Source organism: Varroa jacobsoni, unplaced genomic scaffold (genome assembly GCF_002532875.2).
Source record: "Varroa jacobsoni isolate VJ856 unplaced genomic scaffold, vjacob_1.0 scaffold_1211, whole genome shotgun sequence".
In the NCBI taxonomy this organism is placed as follows: Eukaryota; Metazoa; Arthropoda; class Arachnida; order Mesostigmata; family Varroidae; genus Varroa; species Varroa jacobsoni.
The window spans coordinates 18,354-34,125 of record NW_019214113.1 but is presented as its reverse complement, the minus strand read 5'-3'; the positions used below and the strand labels follow the sequence as shown (position 1 = coordinate 34,125).

The following is a 15,772-nucleotide window of genomic DNA, read 5'->3' as shown; positions in this document are numbered from 1 at the left end:
CCTGCGTACCGCTGTCCTCAGCTTATTGCCAGTCAGTTGACAAGCTGGTGCCAGTGCTAGTTGGTATTTGTTTGACTCGGAGGTGCTTGTAAACCTGCTCTCGTGGGGCAACCTTAAAAGCCGTTCTAGGTTTGTTTCCTAATCAAGACACTAGGCTAAAAAGCTGTATGCGCCATTTTATTAGGCTTTCCCACGAGTCGACTTTAATAATAATCTAAAACCAAGGGCACAGATAGAATACTGTTCTTTTATCCAACGAAGTCGATGTATGCATCTGAGAATCATAGCGGCTAGATCTGGCGAAGTGACACGGAGCGCAGACTGTTCTCCTGCTTTAAATTAAAGACCGATGGATTTTTTCACGGATACTTTCAGGTACGTAAGGTCGACTTAAAACATCCAGCGCGGACACGCTCTCCCCGCAATGCGGGACCTCCGTCGGCAAGCCAGTCACAACAGTTTCGCCCAATTATTCCTAAGTTTGGCAGTTCCGCTCAAGAGTTATCTGGGTACCCTCTGACCGGCCACCAAAACTTTGAGCTAAGTGCTCGACCGCCATTTCTCTCTGCCGCTATGGCGGCTGTGGCTGGTAGCTATCCGTTCAGCATGCTCGGTCAGTTTAATCCCCTTACTGCGACACTTCCACACCTTCCACTGGCTGCTGCCGGCTTTCATGAAGTGGCCCACTTTCTGCAACAAAATCAGGGCCAGACGTCGCCCAGTGCGTTAGTGTCAGCTCCGGGAGTATCCAGTGAAACTAGCCCTATCAAAGACCCGGAATCTTCGGAAGAATCTCCTAAGCGACTAAAAACCGAGCTGAGTTCACCTGAGCCACCAGCAACCGTTCTCAAATGTACGAAGTGCTCCCAGATGATGTCCAATCAAATGGAGTTGTTTCAACATGAGCGGTTCATGTGCAAACAGGGCACTGACGTTAATCGGAACGTTCCCAGCGAAACCGAGACTCTAATGGAGACACGTATTAAAGACGAACCTGATATTTCATTGGTAGAAGACCTAAAACAAGAACAGACATGCCCGGACGGCTTGTCGGATGAAGCGTTGGAATTCTTGCACACAAAGCACCAGGTTGATCCATTCCCAAAGACTACGGAGATCGAACGTTTTGCCGATAAGCTGAAAGTTAACAAGGCGACCATCCAACGGTGGTTCGATGACACGAATAGAGAACTTGAATCAGCTGCAGATGAGAAACCTCTTGAAATTATTAATGACGATCGCCAGTCACAAGCATCGCACTCACACCCTTCCTCAACACCGGCTTCACCACGACACAGCAGTAGCCCTCATCTGGATGTGGAAACGTCCGGTGAGTTTCGAAATCGGGTATTTGAATTTAATAACACGTCCAGCCTATGTTGAACCTATGTTGTAACGGTTCCCATTTTAGAGTCTACGGTGGCGACTTTATTTAATACATGTCACCTAAAGGTGCCTAATTCATACGTGTTATCCAGTCAACGAACTAACTTGAAACCCCGTGCGTTTTAGATCCTGACCAGCCGTTGGACCTTTCGATGAAAAGCGGCAAGTCCATCTCATCGGACGGGAGCAGATCACCTTCGCCGTTCAAGTCCTTCGAAGCCAGTACATTACCAAAAAATCTGCTGGCGCTATCCGCGCTCAAGGTGCTCGAAGGAGATTCCGCGGACTACGCAAAGTTCCTAAATCGCGACGCCATCGTAGGCCTGCTGATGGGTCGTTCCCCTCAGCTTCCTGCAGACCTTGTAAGCGGGGTGCGCTCTGCGTCGGCGTCGAGCGATACTGAAATGTCGAGTCGAGAAGGTGGGAGCCCGTTTCATGCGGCACTCGGTTCGAAACGGCCACTCGTTTGGACGGATGAGGACGATGCCAAACGCCGTCGGACCAAGGACGACGAGTCGGCGACTGGTACGATTTACAACTGTGATCAATGCGACAAAGTGTTCAGCAAGCAAAGCTCATTAGCCCGCCACAAATACGAGCATTCTGGTGAGTCGTAGGACAGAAAAAAATGGTCGCCGGAAAATCTCGGGAGAAACTCTTCTTTAGAAATAAAAATGCAACACTAGTAAAAAAATCACACGTCTTGTATATATGTACCTATATGTGTAACAGAAAAAGCACGGCCTTTAAATCTTGCTTGATTTTGCGTTTATTATTTCACGTTAGTTTTTATAACCACCACGTACACAATGACGCACCTCGTAATTCACAGCCTTTCCCCATGCTTCGGGGTATGACTTTTGTGATCGCACTTGCTAACCTCAAGCACGCCTTCCTTCATTTGAATTTTTGCACTCCTTGCACTTCTTTTAGGCCTGCGTCCGCACCAATGCGAAGTGTGCCCGAAGGCCTTTAAGCATAAGCACCACCTGACGGAGCACCGGCGGCTGCATTCGGGCGAGAAGCCCTTCCAATGCCTCAAGTGCCTCAAACGCTTCTCGCACAGCGGATCCTACTCACAGCATATGAACCATAGGTGTGCCGTTTGTCAAACCTATTTGCCGTCCTAGCCAAATTGAATGCGACATTATCGCGTCACATCTTGTGTGCATAACAAAGTAGACGTTATTTCAATCCCATGTTTTTTCTAGTGTAATTAATGGCACGCCAATAATGGACAAAAGAGTCAAGCTTAAAAATGTATCGTAACACGCAAATATTCGTCTGCTATTTAGTAACGATGTTTCTACGTTTCTGTCTGGATTTTGTGACCTTTTCAACTTGAGCCGAATAATCTGAAACCCAGTGTTTAATAGAGGCAAGCAGCGTTCATCATTTGCAACCGTTACGATCTTCTCGTTTGTTCTCTGTTGTTCTTCAGATTCACTTACTGCAAGCCATACAGGGAGAATGCTCAGGGACAGGGCAGTGAGCTGTCAGGGGAGGTTGCCACAAGTCCACCTGTGGCTACGTCTCCATCTCCGGCTACACCTTCGCCCCCACCTGGTAGTCCAACGTTGCAGCTGAGCACGCCGACCGCGTCCTGCTCGTGGACGGCCACGTCGACGGCAAACTCTCCTCCAGGCTCACCAGCCCCGTCTCTAGTACATTGACCCACCGCCTCTTCTTTCACGATAATCCGATGCCCCGAAACAAGTAAAGCAGAAAATCGCCGCAAAAGACGCAACTTCTTGACACCGCGAACAAGAACGCTTACCATAGATGAATAATTTAAAAAACCAGAGAGAGATAGAGTTTTGAAAACGTTTTTTCTTCAATCACCAGTGAGTAGCAAGCTGCATTCCATCGAATTTCCAGCAGGTTTACATCTCTGTGGCCACACAGCTATAGAGATACAACAATCTTGCCATGTTAAGCTGTTTGAATCTCTGCGGGTTTGTCTATTCGGCACCTTGGATGAGGCCCGGGCCAGTCAGCGCGTGTCAAGGACGAATCAAACCGTCAGCGGTCGTCACATTCCCGTTGAAGACAGAAATAAAAAAGATATCGTGTGTTAATTCCAATTCCGCCGCTGCTGCTGCTGCTGCTGCTGCCGCCGTCGCCGTCGCAGTGTCGTGTCATAAGCGCGAAATTCGAATCTTCCGTCCGCTTCTAGGCCCGATCTTTGCGATCCCACCTACCTCTCCCACAGCGTCTAGAACCTTAAAACTCCAGAAAACCATGTAAATCCATTCTACTTTTTACTGCTGTTGCTCTTAACTAACTGCCATCTGCAATAGTAACAGCGAGAGAACAATGACTCAGAAGTGTTAGTACTTTGACGATATATTACTGAACAAGCCTAGCAACCGCACGTCAAGTGACTTGTAACAAGGCCATGTCCATACTTCCGCCTTTCCCCTTCGTTTGTTGCTGCCTCTTCAACTAAAAGGCATGCGACTCATCGAAAAAACGATACCGGCCATTTTACATTTAAACCAGAAGAACAATAAAGGAATAAAAGTTGCACGTTATGTTCTTGAACCTCACCACTACCGCCGTCGCCATCGGGCCGTGTAATTTTCTGCCACTCCACATGCGCTCTAACGCTGAGCCGGCGAGGTTTTCTCTGACGAGTCGAACAGATCAGATCGAGCTGGTTCCGAGTAAGTGTACTGTCTACTCGAATGCGACTTCATGCGATACGCGATGTGAAACAGTCAATAATCCCAAATGTCAGCGTACATCCCGAAGAATTGTAGAGGACGTACGTCTGCCGTGTGATGCGACCTATCGTCAATTTAGTTGATCTCTGGGTCTTGATGGCCCTCGATATCGAAACCGATGAAGGATATGTTCGTTCTGATCTAGGTCCTCGTGAGCTAATAGCTAAGAAATGGGTGTGATTCGTGACCCAGTCGTTGCCAGCTGGAAAACAGGTCATGTAGCATAAGTCGGATGCAACAAAATAATTCGCGTAACGTTGCAATGAGCCCTGTAGCCATTGGGGCACATCATGTGATACTGTTACAACTAAATCAAGATACGCTGCTAGCACTCAAGCTAAACAGGGAAGCTGTTAACTCCATAGCCGATAATGACCAACGAGAAAAAATACAGAATGAGCCGAGATGGTTATGACGACTAACCGATAGAAAAAAAATATGAGCAGGACAAAGATAATGAAAATCGTCTGGTGATTTGATAAATATTATATGTATACAGGTATTAAGTAGGCAAGACAGATACAAACCACACCATCCTGATCGATTCCGATCTTTCGCTATAACTATTATCAACAATGTAATAAGATATACTCCGCGCTGCGTGGCACTGTGAAAAGAGCGATTATTAATGGTGACCCCTATCGTAGCCAAAATGCAGTCGAAGGAACCTAAGAAAAAGTTCACATGTATGTGCGTGCAACAAAATAGATGAATGGTAAATGCGTACGATTTAATGTGATGGTTGGTGATATTAAGGATGATGGCGCTGTAACGGTAATAATGACGGTGATCTTAGCCTTTGTTGTTTTTTGTGGGCACGGAAACCTCGATTCATTCCTATGAAACGTCATTGCCAGCATTTGCCTGAGCGTTGCCCTAACCTGAGGGTGTAAGATGGACCAATAGAGGCAAACTGAAATCATAGGGTACCCTTCATGCCTCTGTTGTTGTTTGGCCTGCATTTTGGTATTAATTAATATTGTCGAATATGATAATGCCTTTGCAAATTCTTACTGTATAAATAACAATTGTGAACTGTGGATGTAACTAGGTGGATTAGGTCATTGTCATCATTATTGCTACCCTACTAGGTAAAACGAGCATCGAATTTAAACACCGACAATGAACATATATATATATATATATATATATATATATATAGGTGAAATGATATATGATGAGCAGGACTTCCACTGTCAGATCCTCTTACGTCCAGTTATATATGTATATATATACTGTATATATATATATATATATACTGTATATATATATATAAAGCCAAATAATCATTTTGTACATAACATCAACAGGACACCGTCACAACGATAGATAGTAATAATATAAAAACAACAGGTTGCAGCTAAACTAAGTCAAAGCTTGCAAGACCTTTTAAGCTTAGTCTAACAAACATAGTTTACTATAAACCTAATAATGTTCGCGCCAATTTTCTCTTATTTATTTAACAAACCAGTATAATAAATACATGGCATAAAGTAATTGTTACATTCTTAAATGTATCGCGCCCATCACTCAATCATTAATAATGAATATATCCCGAATTTTAGGCTCACATTGAAGACGTCTTATATATATATATATATATATATATATATATATATAATAATAGTAAAGAGCGAAAAGACCTTTGGATAGGTTTGTCGTTGAATTTGGTTTCCCAAAGATTAAGCTTCTGGCATTAGAGCTTGACGTAGGCTGGGCTATTGGGTGCCCGAATGATGAAATAGAAACGGTTTCGTTCCAAGGTATTGATCTTAACTTGCCTCAGTGATAAGCAGCGCATGACCTAACTGCACGCTCTGCATAAGTAGACCACAGGACGACTACGAGACCGTAATAACCGTAATAAAAAGATTATCAAATCATTATGATAATGACCAGAATGATGCTACATATATACTTGGGCGTTGATCGAGGTCTTACAGAACTGGATCGCAATTTGTATTCTCTCATCGAGCAAACGTACCATCGTATATATATATATATATATATATATATATATATATATATATATGAGAACTGACATCGAACAAAGGTGCTACTTAAAGGGGGTAGCCCAACCCGGCCAATCCAATGGAGTAGGCAGTACATGCCGTTTGCATACACTATAATATATACACGATGTCAAATGACGTTCTACTTGGTGCTGATTGATTACTACTACTGAATCTATTTATTACGATAGCATCGTTGTTTTCTCCATGCCAATCGACCTAAACATTGACTTTATTGTTTATTGACATGGCTGAAATGTGCTACTAAGGATGCACATTAATGCGCAAGGAGCAATTAGCCGTCCTGAAAGCGAGCGCCAAACGTCGCCATTTGGTCGCCCCATCTCTTCAGCTCTCAAAGGGTGGTTACAGGGAGAGGTAACAACGACAACGTATTTTATACCTAACGATGAATGATATTGTCCTGCATAGTCTCCAGTTTTTTGACCTGTGTTTAGGTGCTACACATGATCACGGCCATGCTACTACTCGTATCCGCCTGTTGTATGTGTGATGCTGTATGGTATGATGTGAGATAACTTGTAGATCCGCGTGTAATGAGCTTCCTTCCCTTGTCGTCATATGATGTTTCAAGTTATTACTGATCTGGTGCCTAGTCCGAGCGCGTGCATCATTAGTTGTGGGGAAAAACGCAACGAAATATAAAATAGAAATCACGACTATAATTATGTACCGCAGCTGAACAGCCAACGAGAGCGGCTCCATTGAGCGCCGCGAGAGTTGGACCCCCTGACGTCGCGTCCGCCCTCTTGTACGGATCTTATGTCCGCAAATGGCCATCTTCTTTGCCAATCGACAATAGAGACTAATAGATTCTACAGGTTCGAAGTTCTGTTACGGAACAAGTCAAATATAAAGCACATGCTAATCTGGTCAGTCAGAAAAGTTCGTCAGAATGACTACCTCGATAGCAGAAATCTCTAAGTCTCCTGCAGGAATTAAAGAGCGCTAAAATGACCTTGTCGAATCTATGTCTCTATGAGTCGAATGTGTTATATATATATATATATATATATATATATATATATATATATATTGGTTAATATTAGTAGCCCCCCAAGCCCCTAGTTACTACATCCGTTCGGCCGAACGCCTGGTGCCGGCTACGTTTCAATGACAACGAACCTCAACTTTACCTTGTATCATATTGCCTGGATACTAGCCTACACAAAACAGATAAATAAGCGCCAGCTGTACGTATATAGAACTGACTATCTCTTGTCCCAATATTCATCGTATCTCTGATACGGAGTTGACACGTCACAACAATAACAAGCAGGTAAGGTTACTTAAAGCACACAATAACGCAGCTAGAAAAAGGAATTGAACCCAGTAAACTAACACGTAACAATATCTTTGTCGAATCATTAGATTAACGTTCCCTCAAACAGAAGATCCGCATGTTCCGTTGAGCTTTTTTATGCTTCTGTAAAAATTCATTGAATTTTGGCAAGTACGTGATCTATTGAACAATCAGATTTCATCGATATGCTATCAAGATACAGTGTGATTCAATAGCTTGTAGCCCTTTAGAATCGAGTTGTCGACCCAATGGCTAGCGTGCCCGTACCGTCGGGGATGACCTACATATGCTTTTCGTGCAACGCCACACCCAACCGCTAAAGCACAACATAATAACATAGGAAAATTCCGACGCGTCATGTTGTCCGCTAAGTAACAGAACGAGGCGTGTAAACTACAAACAACACAAACACACATAGAAAATGATGTATGTAGCCATTCGCACCTAACGAGATTCTAGCAGTCAATATATCGAACGATCATGCTTGACATACATACTGGTAGTGGCGATGACTATGATTCATTGCAATTACAGGATCTCTGGCGACAATGAAAGAGGAGCGTGACTTAAGAAACAACAGATTGCGGCGCATTTTCCAACGCAATTTGTTATCCAGAATATTACTTATTATTGTTACTATAAACAGTAATAACAGTAGTAGCAGCAGCAGTTCGATAGTCGCTATCTGGGAGATAATAACTACTCAGCGATGAATGAGCCTAATAAACGGAAGACGACGCTAAGAGAATGATGAACATATTATTAAGAATACATTATATGAGGATTGATTGAAGCTAGATAAAATATACTCTACTGTATCTTCGATTGTATCTGTTCAACTGGCACTATTCACTTGTACAAAGCCCGATGATCAAAAGATGGGAGAAGTAACCGATGAAGAATACCTAGTTGATATTAAATATGCATATGTGGCGCTCATGTCGCGTGACGATTCGGCCTGCCCCACTTAATGGTGTGACTGTGTACAGAGTGAGTTTAAAATGAAGCCGTGAAGAGAGACATCAAGAGAGATCCGACGACAAAGCGAAACAGGTCTGTGACTATGAAATGTTGCGAAGATGATTGGAAATCAACGATGGTAATTAACGTTATGTTAGTCATGATGGCAGGTAATAATAGTAAACGAACACGAACGGAACGATAACAAGGAACGCAGGAGGCGTGCGGGGTGTTGTTCGCTGTTCAGAGAAAAGTCGATTCGTCAGAGCAGAACTGCTCAGCACCTACACAATGCCTCCTGAGTGACACTACTAAGTTATTCATTTGTTTAATTCAGGCCTTTCATATCGTTTATTTATTGATAATGATGCTTCTCAAGTGACATATAAGTAAGTCGTTTGAATTCTGCACACTCTGTGTTCTCGGGCCAAGCATTTTCGTCACACTTATTTCACTAACGCACGTGGACACGTACACGCTTAGAACGAACGAAGTGACTAGACAGCACAATGAATGAACGCTGGTAATGATAATAATAATAATAGCATTGATACCAAGAACGATACTATAGCGACGTAACCATGGATACGATATAAAGCAACTGAATTCAGACTGGTGCCAATGGGACGAGCGATGACGGGGCGCTCTGGTCCACTTGTACATACCTAATGATGGAAATGGATAAAACAACGGCGATGATAATGACGAAAATGCTAACGATGGTGTTATGTATATGAATCTATTATATTAATAAATAAAAATATTGCAATGTTTCATTTTAAATCGAATGTCCACAAATGAATGTTACTTCACTGAAGCAAATCTTAGCGCCTAACTTCTGAAGTTAGTTGATATGAATCAAGCTAGAGTACTGCTAACTTCCTATATACTGTATTAAAGTAATAATATTATTAATAGTTAGGTTAGCATGAGATTAAAGTTAGTTCTTAACAAGTAATTAAATTACTTTATATTATTGAAATATTTTGAATGATGTTCTACAGCTTTCGACATTTGTTCATGATCGCCCGGCCTCTAAAGCGATGCACCCGCACATTTAGGGAAGCTTTTACATGTCGGTACTGGATGAATTCAACACTACTTTAGTTTCTGCTATCGAAATCTGGAGTCAAAGGTATGACAGATGCACGCTCTCTGCCCTAAGGCGTCGTGATCTTTCGACCCTTGGTCTGGCCCCGCGAACGTTTGTTCCAAGCTCTGACCTCTAAAGTGACGTTACGAGGGCTTATCGTAAGAGGACGAATTAGGGACTAAGCGTGTAAATATGTAGTGGTCTGGGTCCGAAATCGATTCTAGACACACTGCTTCTTTTCGCGCTGACAAGAGCCACCCGTTTGAAACATCGTCTAGCTGGAAAAATGCCTTAACGTAAGCCTAAAATATGCTTATTTAAAATGACTAGTTGAGAGGTAGGAAACGCTTTTCCTATAGGATAGCTTCCATATAACCTTTTCTTTGGCCAACTCTCGGCCAGGAGTGCCTCACAACTTCCGACTTTTAAGACGTTAAACACACTGATGCGGGGATGGCACGAAGAGCGCGCACTCCACGACGTAGCCTCGTGTTCTTACGACTTAACAATGACAGCATTTTGATTTCTCAGGAGATATGTTTCTGTTCTTCGTTACGTCTTGAACGATCTGACGTCTCAAGCCGTACACAAGTTCGGATTGTATTTCACTTTTAGTAGATTATTTCCTTAGTATTACATTCGTCACACTTTTATATTTAACGTCACTGGATTCATAATTGTTAGGTTACTGTTCTTCGTCAGAGGAATTTTTGTATGCTCTGCGTGTATATCCAGGTCGGCCGCGTCTAATACAAAATTGCTCAATAGCCTTAACCTGGTGACGTGTCTCAGCCATCACCGATACATCAAGCTATGATTATGCGCAATGATGTTCGGTGCAGCTATTTCCGAATGCAGTTGACTTACTACGACTTCATAACACCGAAGTTCGTTTTTTGGCATTGTATAGACTGCCCTCACGCGCCTTCGTTTGTAATCTTTTGCATGTTTGCTTTTTGGTAATAAAAAAAAAATCAAACTCATCCGCCATTGTGGCATTGCAAAGTTCGTTCATAGCTTATTGCCTTCTTAGACCATAATAAAAGTTATGAGTAAAGGTATTAACTTTTGAATCTTCAGTATCTGAACATATATCACTTAAGTCCCCTCTGATTATTAAAACTGGGAATCTGAGGTGCGCACGACGCAAGGGAAGCCATAGATAAATATATTTGATATAGCAATAATGTAATAAGCAAAAATAATAATAATACATGTTTAGGCATTGAAGAATACGCGAAGCGCCGCCTTTCTTTTTGTAAATATTCAAAAGTGATTTTTGGATTATATTGTAAAAAATGTATTGATTTTCATGTTTAGATTTGAAGGTTATGGCAATTTAAAAACAAGAGCTTCCAGTTAAGGCTGCTCAAGAGCTCCAGTGAAGACACTTTGATCAAAATACCTATCTCAGCGAAAATTCTGCGATCTGATTCAATATTGGGCAACGACGAACTCAGGGACACCGATACAACTGAAGCAAAAAGGATGCGTGTCTAGCATAAAAGAGGCGTGCCGCTTTTAAGGTTTTGTCAGTTTCTGTACTGAAAATCGAAGAAGGGATTGAAGCTCTTCTGTCTTTGAGTTTAAATCGTGAAGGTCATACTTTTACCGATACTTACCTTATCCACTAAAAACGAACGTACCATCGATACTGAATTTTCCTGTTACTCTATTGACAATACGGAAATATGTCTTCCGGACTCACTGTGTCAAACGAAGCCAAGGTGGTGTATGAAGACGTCAAAAGAAACAAATCATTTCGGTATATTATCTATACGATTAGAGACGAAAAAGAGATCATTATAGAGACGAAAGGACCACGCACAACTACATATCAGGACTTTCTTTTGCATATGAAAACCTTCAAGGATCAATGCAGATATATTCTCTATGATTACCCAACATACTCTGTCGATCCGCCAATTGAAGTCGACCGGCTTTTATTGATAACATGGTGCCCTGATAGTGCGACGGTACGAGACAAAATACTCTTCGCGTCAACAAACAACATCCTGAGGGATGTTTTTTCAGGCGTCTACAGGCACGTGCAGGCGTGCGATTTTGATGAGCTATCGCAAAAGGATATAGAGGATATACTTGTCAAAAAATAACTTGAACCACAAAATGGCTCACGAGGCTACCGGATCGAACATAGCTTTAGAGTCACATAAATGATTGATCAAAATGTTCAGATTTGGCCTATCGAGTGCAACAAAGATTCAGAGAGAAAATCAGATAAGTCAAAAAAAGTATAAATTGACATCTTACGTGACGCGTTTCCGTATGTCCCGGACACTACAGAAAATAAAGGTTTCGGAGCTCACGCTAGTTAAATAAACTCGTGGAATTAATAGGAAAGAATAATACTAATACGACAATACGACGTTAATCTCCCTGACCTTATCATATGCAGACAGCGTTTCAGATTTTACGCGTTCCTGCGTTTGTTCTATGCCTATTATCCAAGTCATTACCGGACTCATGATCTGGCATAATACATGGCCACTGAGCATTGTAGATAATTACAGACATATATTACGCTACATATATATTATCTCGATTCGTACGCATGTTATCTAGATTGCAGGTTTAGATCATCGACAGTTGCGTCTCTTGATTGGCTGAGCCAACGCTAACGTAATTTAAGCGTGTTAAATTAAGACGTCGTCGGTGAAAGTAGTACAAGATGCCCTTAGAAACCGCCGATATAAAACAAGTAACAGTAAGTAGAACAACAGTAGATATGTGAATAGTTACGGTATTAAATACTACATACATTTCACTACATAACTATAACTTTATTTCAAAAAAAAAAAGGCAAGTGTTTTGTTTTGATTTTCCAAAGGGAATTCAGAAACTCCAGAAAAAAGCATTCGAATATTACAAAGCAGGGTTGCCGCCTAATTAGCTAGATTATAAACTTTCTGTTGCGTTCATTCGTATGTAATTCAATTCAACGACAATGAATAAATATATAAGAATATAGTAAATGAAGGAATATATACATATATAATGTTATATACATATATATATATATATCCCCTTATTTATTATAAGATATTTGCACACTTTCTTCATAAATTAATCATTAATAGTCGGACATTTGTAAAGCGATTTCATTAATTCATTCTTTCTGCTATATTTACATTATTATTATGTAATGATATCATAAATGTTATGTATTTTTAATAATTTTAAATAGTTTATTTTCAAGCATACGCTAGAAATATCTCTTGAAGATCTAGCTAAAAGCTCGTAGTCATTCTTTTTGGGAAGATTTGTAAACCTGCAAAACCACGCACAGTCTTCATTCTGCCTGCAACCTATTACTGGTCGTTATATTGCTGCCTCACTACAACTGATAGAGCTCTATTTAGGGCTTACAGATATGCGTTTGCCTTTATTCCACTATAATTATGTCCTATTGTTTTGTAAACAATGGATATTATTTTTTCGATGAACGCTTCGAAGCAACGATATATGGGTATCTGCAGAAGAGTTATCTTACTCACTAATATTGTGTACGAGAATAGACAGGGCGGCTATCTAAAAAAAGCGACAGTTAATTATCTCTTGTCTCAAACTTGTCTGCAACAATATGATTCCACTATAGCTGTGGCTGTATGGTTCGATGCGGCGTGCCACTGCAGAGAAGCTAAGTCTGGCCGTTAGAAGAGGGAAATATGCCGGTACATTTATTACATGTCGCTCCCGTCGCATATAAGAAAATGGGACACCTATCGGACACAAGAAGACATTTATTTTCTTTTATCGAATATCGAAATATTATACTTTCGATTGATGCAATTCTCAGTTTGTCTTATGACAATACTGCTGGAAGAGTAGGAGATTATTTTCCATGTGAGTACGAAGGCACTGGAAGGCTTTGAATGCTTCTATCTAATGGGTTTCCATTTTCTTTTCAATTACAATTTTTATTCCTGCGGCTATTCTATTAATGGCAGAAAAGTTGACGCCTCTGGACAGCCGTATGGGACACCAACGAAGCTTCTATACACACTAACGATTGTTTGGCGCACTTATTCAAAGCAGACAACTGGGTAAACATGAATGTCTAAAGGTTCGATTGAAGTCGGTCATACGATGTGTTCGAATCGTGCGTGTTTGAAATTAGAATGCAATGAAACATTTTCTAATGATTATTAATTAACGAAGGCATATTCTGCTATAACTGGCCAAGACAACGGTTAACCCTCATTTTGTGACAACGATGTTTGTCTATCCTCTTGGACGGGGCCCGTCTATGCGACTTTTATCGTGAGTGGTTTTTGTTTGCCGATGTATGGTCACTGATGAACATGTAACCGATGCACAACAAACGACACAAAACAATAGGCAAATTCATACATATTTTCTTTCTTTTCATTCTTGTCCATATCGCACAGCGCTGATGTAAACTGTTTAAGTTGTTATCTGTTCGATCTCCTTTTTTTTTTCATTAGCAGCTGAAAATTTTTGCTTTATTTATTGAATGAGCGACCCAGTTGTAAACATAGCGCGAACAGCTGTCGTTGCCCATATGATTGGGGAAGATTTTGCCATGTCGATAAAAAGAAAATAGCTGATGCTAGCCAGCATGTACTTGCGTGCGTATCATGGTCGCAGGTGCATGCGACAAATATCCGTATAGTGTTGCCAATGCTGATGATAAAGTATTGTCTATTCAGTCATACTCTCGACGCGCTGTAACAAATAAGTATCGGAATTAGTAGTCATTTAGATAAAAGATATTATTGGCAATGTATAATTAGACACTACAAGTAGGATTCTTTTGTTCACCAATAAGCGTTTCTTTTTGGTTAGTTGACAATGCTAAGTTTATGATGCTTAAGCGTGATGCATTTTAAAAGATTAATAAATGGAAAAACATACTTTTGTATATCTTGCAGACGGCATGGAGTTGCATCCTGTTCTCACTCACAAAACATTGTTACAAAACCCCAAGGGGAAAAGCGGTCAGTGAGTTGCCATGAAGGTTTTCCTGTAGCTTATCAACCACTGGTTGTTCGGATTGCGTCTAAACTTTTCGAGGTATTCAGTTTTTTCATCTTTTAACTATACATACGCAACGATAACGCTTTTTCGCTACATATTCAGTTCATACCGTAATTCAATAATGGATATTCGAAAGTTTGCAATACGAAAAAAGACAGTGTGGCAGGGAGGGGTTTCTTCTTAATTCGAAGCCAACAAACTTGAATTCTAAAGTTTACTTTATCACGTAGGTTATTTTAAGATCTCTGAAGGCTTTCTTGAAAGACGCTTTGTCTAAACATGTCAATTTTTCTTTATTACGTTTCAGGACAAAAAGGAATCCGTTCCAACTTCCACCATCACATGTAATCTAGGTGTTAGATCTTCCACAGATTTGTTAACTCAGTCTCTAAAATTCAGCGATCGCCTTCAACCGGTCCTAGACAACGCTGCTACACAGACACAGATAGCGCTATTGTTACCAAATGATTATCGGCAAGTGTACAGCTGAAACACTTCATATCAACGAACCAAGATGTACCTCTTACAGTTGTCGGTCGGGAGGCGCATATTGATCTTTAATTTAAACGCTGTTTGAGGATGAGCAAGTGATTGTATATCGATTTGGTAAAAAAAATACAAATTTTATTTAGTCTATTCTACATCAAGCAACTTTTTGCTTGAGTCTGGAGTTGACCAAACGCTCATTTTGTCTTTTCAACGCATGGTTTGTTTAACAAGAACAAGTAAAGTTGTGTTTACTGGCCACTGCTTTGCTAATGCATATAACGTTATTGTCGTTATTTTTATTATTCCAGTTATATAATGAGCCAGTGGGCAACTTGGCTAAGCGGTGCATGCGTGGTTCCTCTACACCAACGACTTCCACCTAAGATGATTGAATATCTTTTACAAGATAGTGGTAGTTCGGTCCTTATTACAACGAACGAGCTGAGCTCCGTGATTGACACCATCGACAAAGATCTTATGCGGTCCATTCGGGTAGTTTCGCTAAATGCCGACGACATCGACGGACTTCCTGAACCAGCAAGTATAGCCAAGGTGATCATAGTTACCGAAACTTTGTTTGTCTTAATTTGCTATTTCACTAACTAACCTGAATGTGTGCATTATAATTTTATTTGATATCGTTAATAACAGTTAGAACCTTTGGTTATAACGTATTTTAAGTACAATCCGTTTTGAAACAGTCCATTTAGTGAATTTGTAATGTCTACGTACTGCGATGCTTGCCATATTTCCGGGGCTTTAC

At 40.9% G+C, this 15,772-nt stretch overlaps 2 protein-coding genes across 2 annotated transcripts in view; both read left to right on the top strand.

Annotated features, from left to right (window-relative positions):
• The window catches only part of zfh1 (Zn finger homeodomain 1), a 38,072-nt gene extending 28,866 nt beyond the window's left edge, over nt 1–9,206 (top strand). The window contains exons 3-6 of the mRNA XM_022846103.2: nt 376–1,330; nt 1,513–1,992; nt 2,320–2,482; nt 2,828–9,206. Coding sequence (XP_022701838.1) covers nt 376–1,330; nt 1,513–1,992; nt 2,320–2,482; nt 2,828–3,059 — 1,830 coding nt within the window. The 3' untranslated portion in view covers nt 3,060–9,206. The remainder of the gene's footprint in view (nt 1–375; nt 1,331–1,512; nt 1,993–2,319; nt 2,483–2,827) is intronic.
• A 4,379-nt stretch (nt 9,207–13,585) lies between these two features.
• LOC111267693 (malonate--CoA ligase ACSF3, mitochondrial) overlaps nt 13,586–15,772 on the top strand; it is a 7,194-nt gene continuing 5,007 nt past the window's right edge. The window contains exons 1-4 of the mRNA XM_022846101.2: nt 13,586–13,782; nt 14,415–14,556; nt 14,828–14,994; nt 15,318–15,561. Of these exons, the coding sequence (XP_022701836.1) occupies nt 13,736–13,782; nt 14,415–14,556; nt 14,828–14,994; nt 15,318–15,561 (600 nt within the window). The 5' untranslated portion in view covers nt 13,586–13,735. The remainder of the gene's footprint in view (nt 13,783–14,414; nt 14,557–14,827; nt 14,995–15,317; nt 15,562–15,772) is intronic.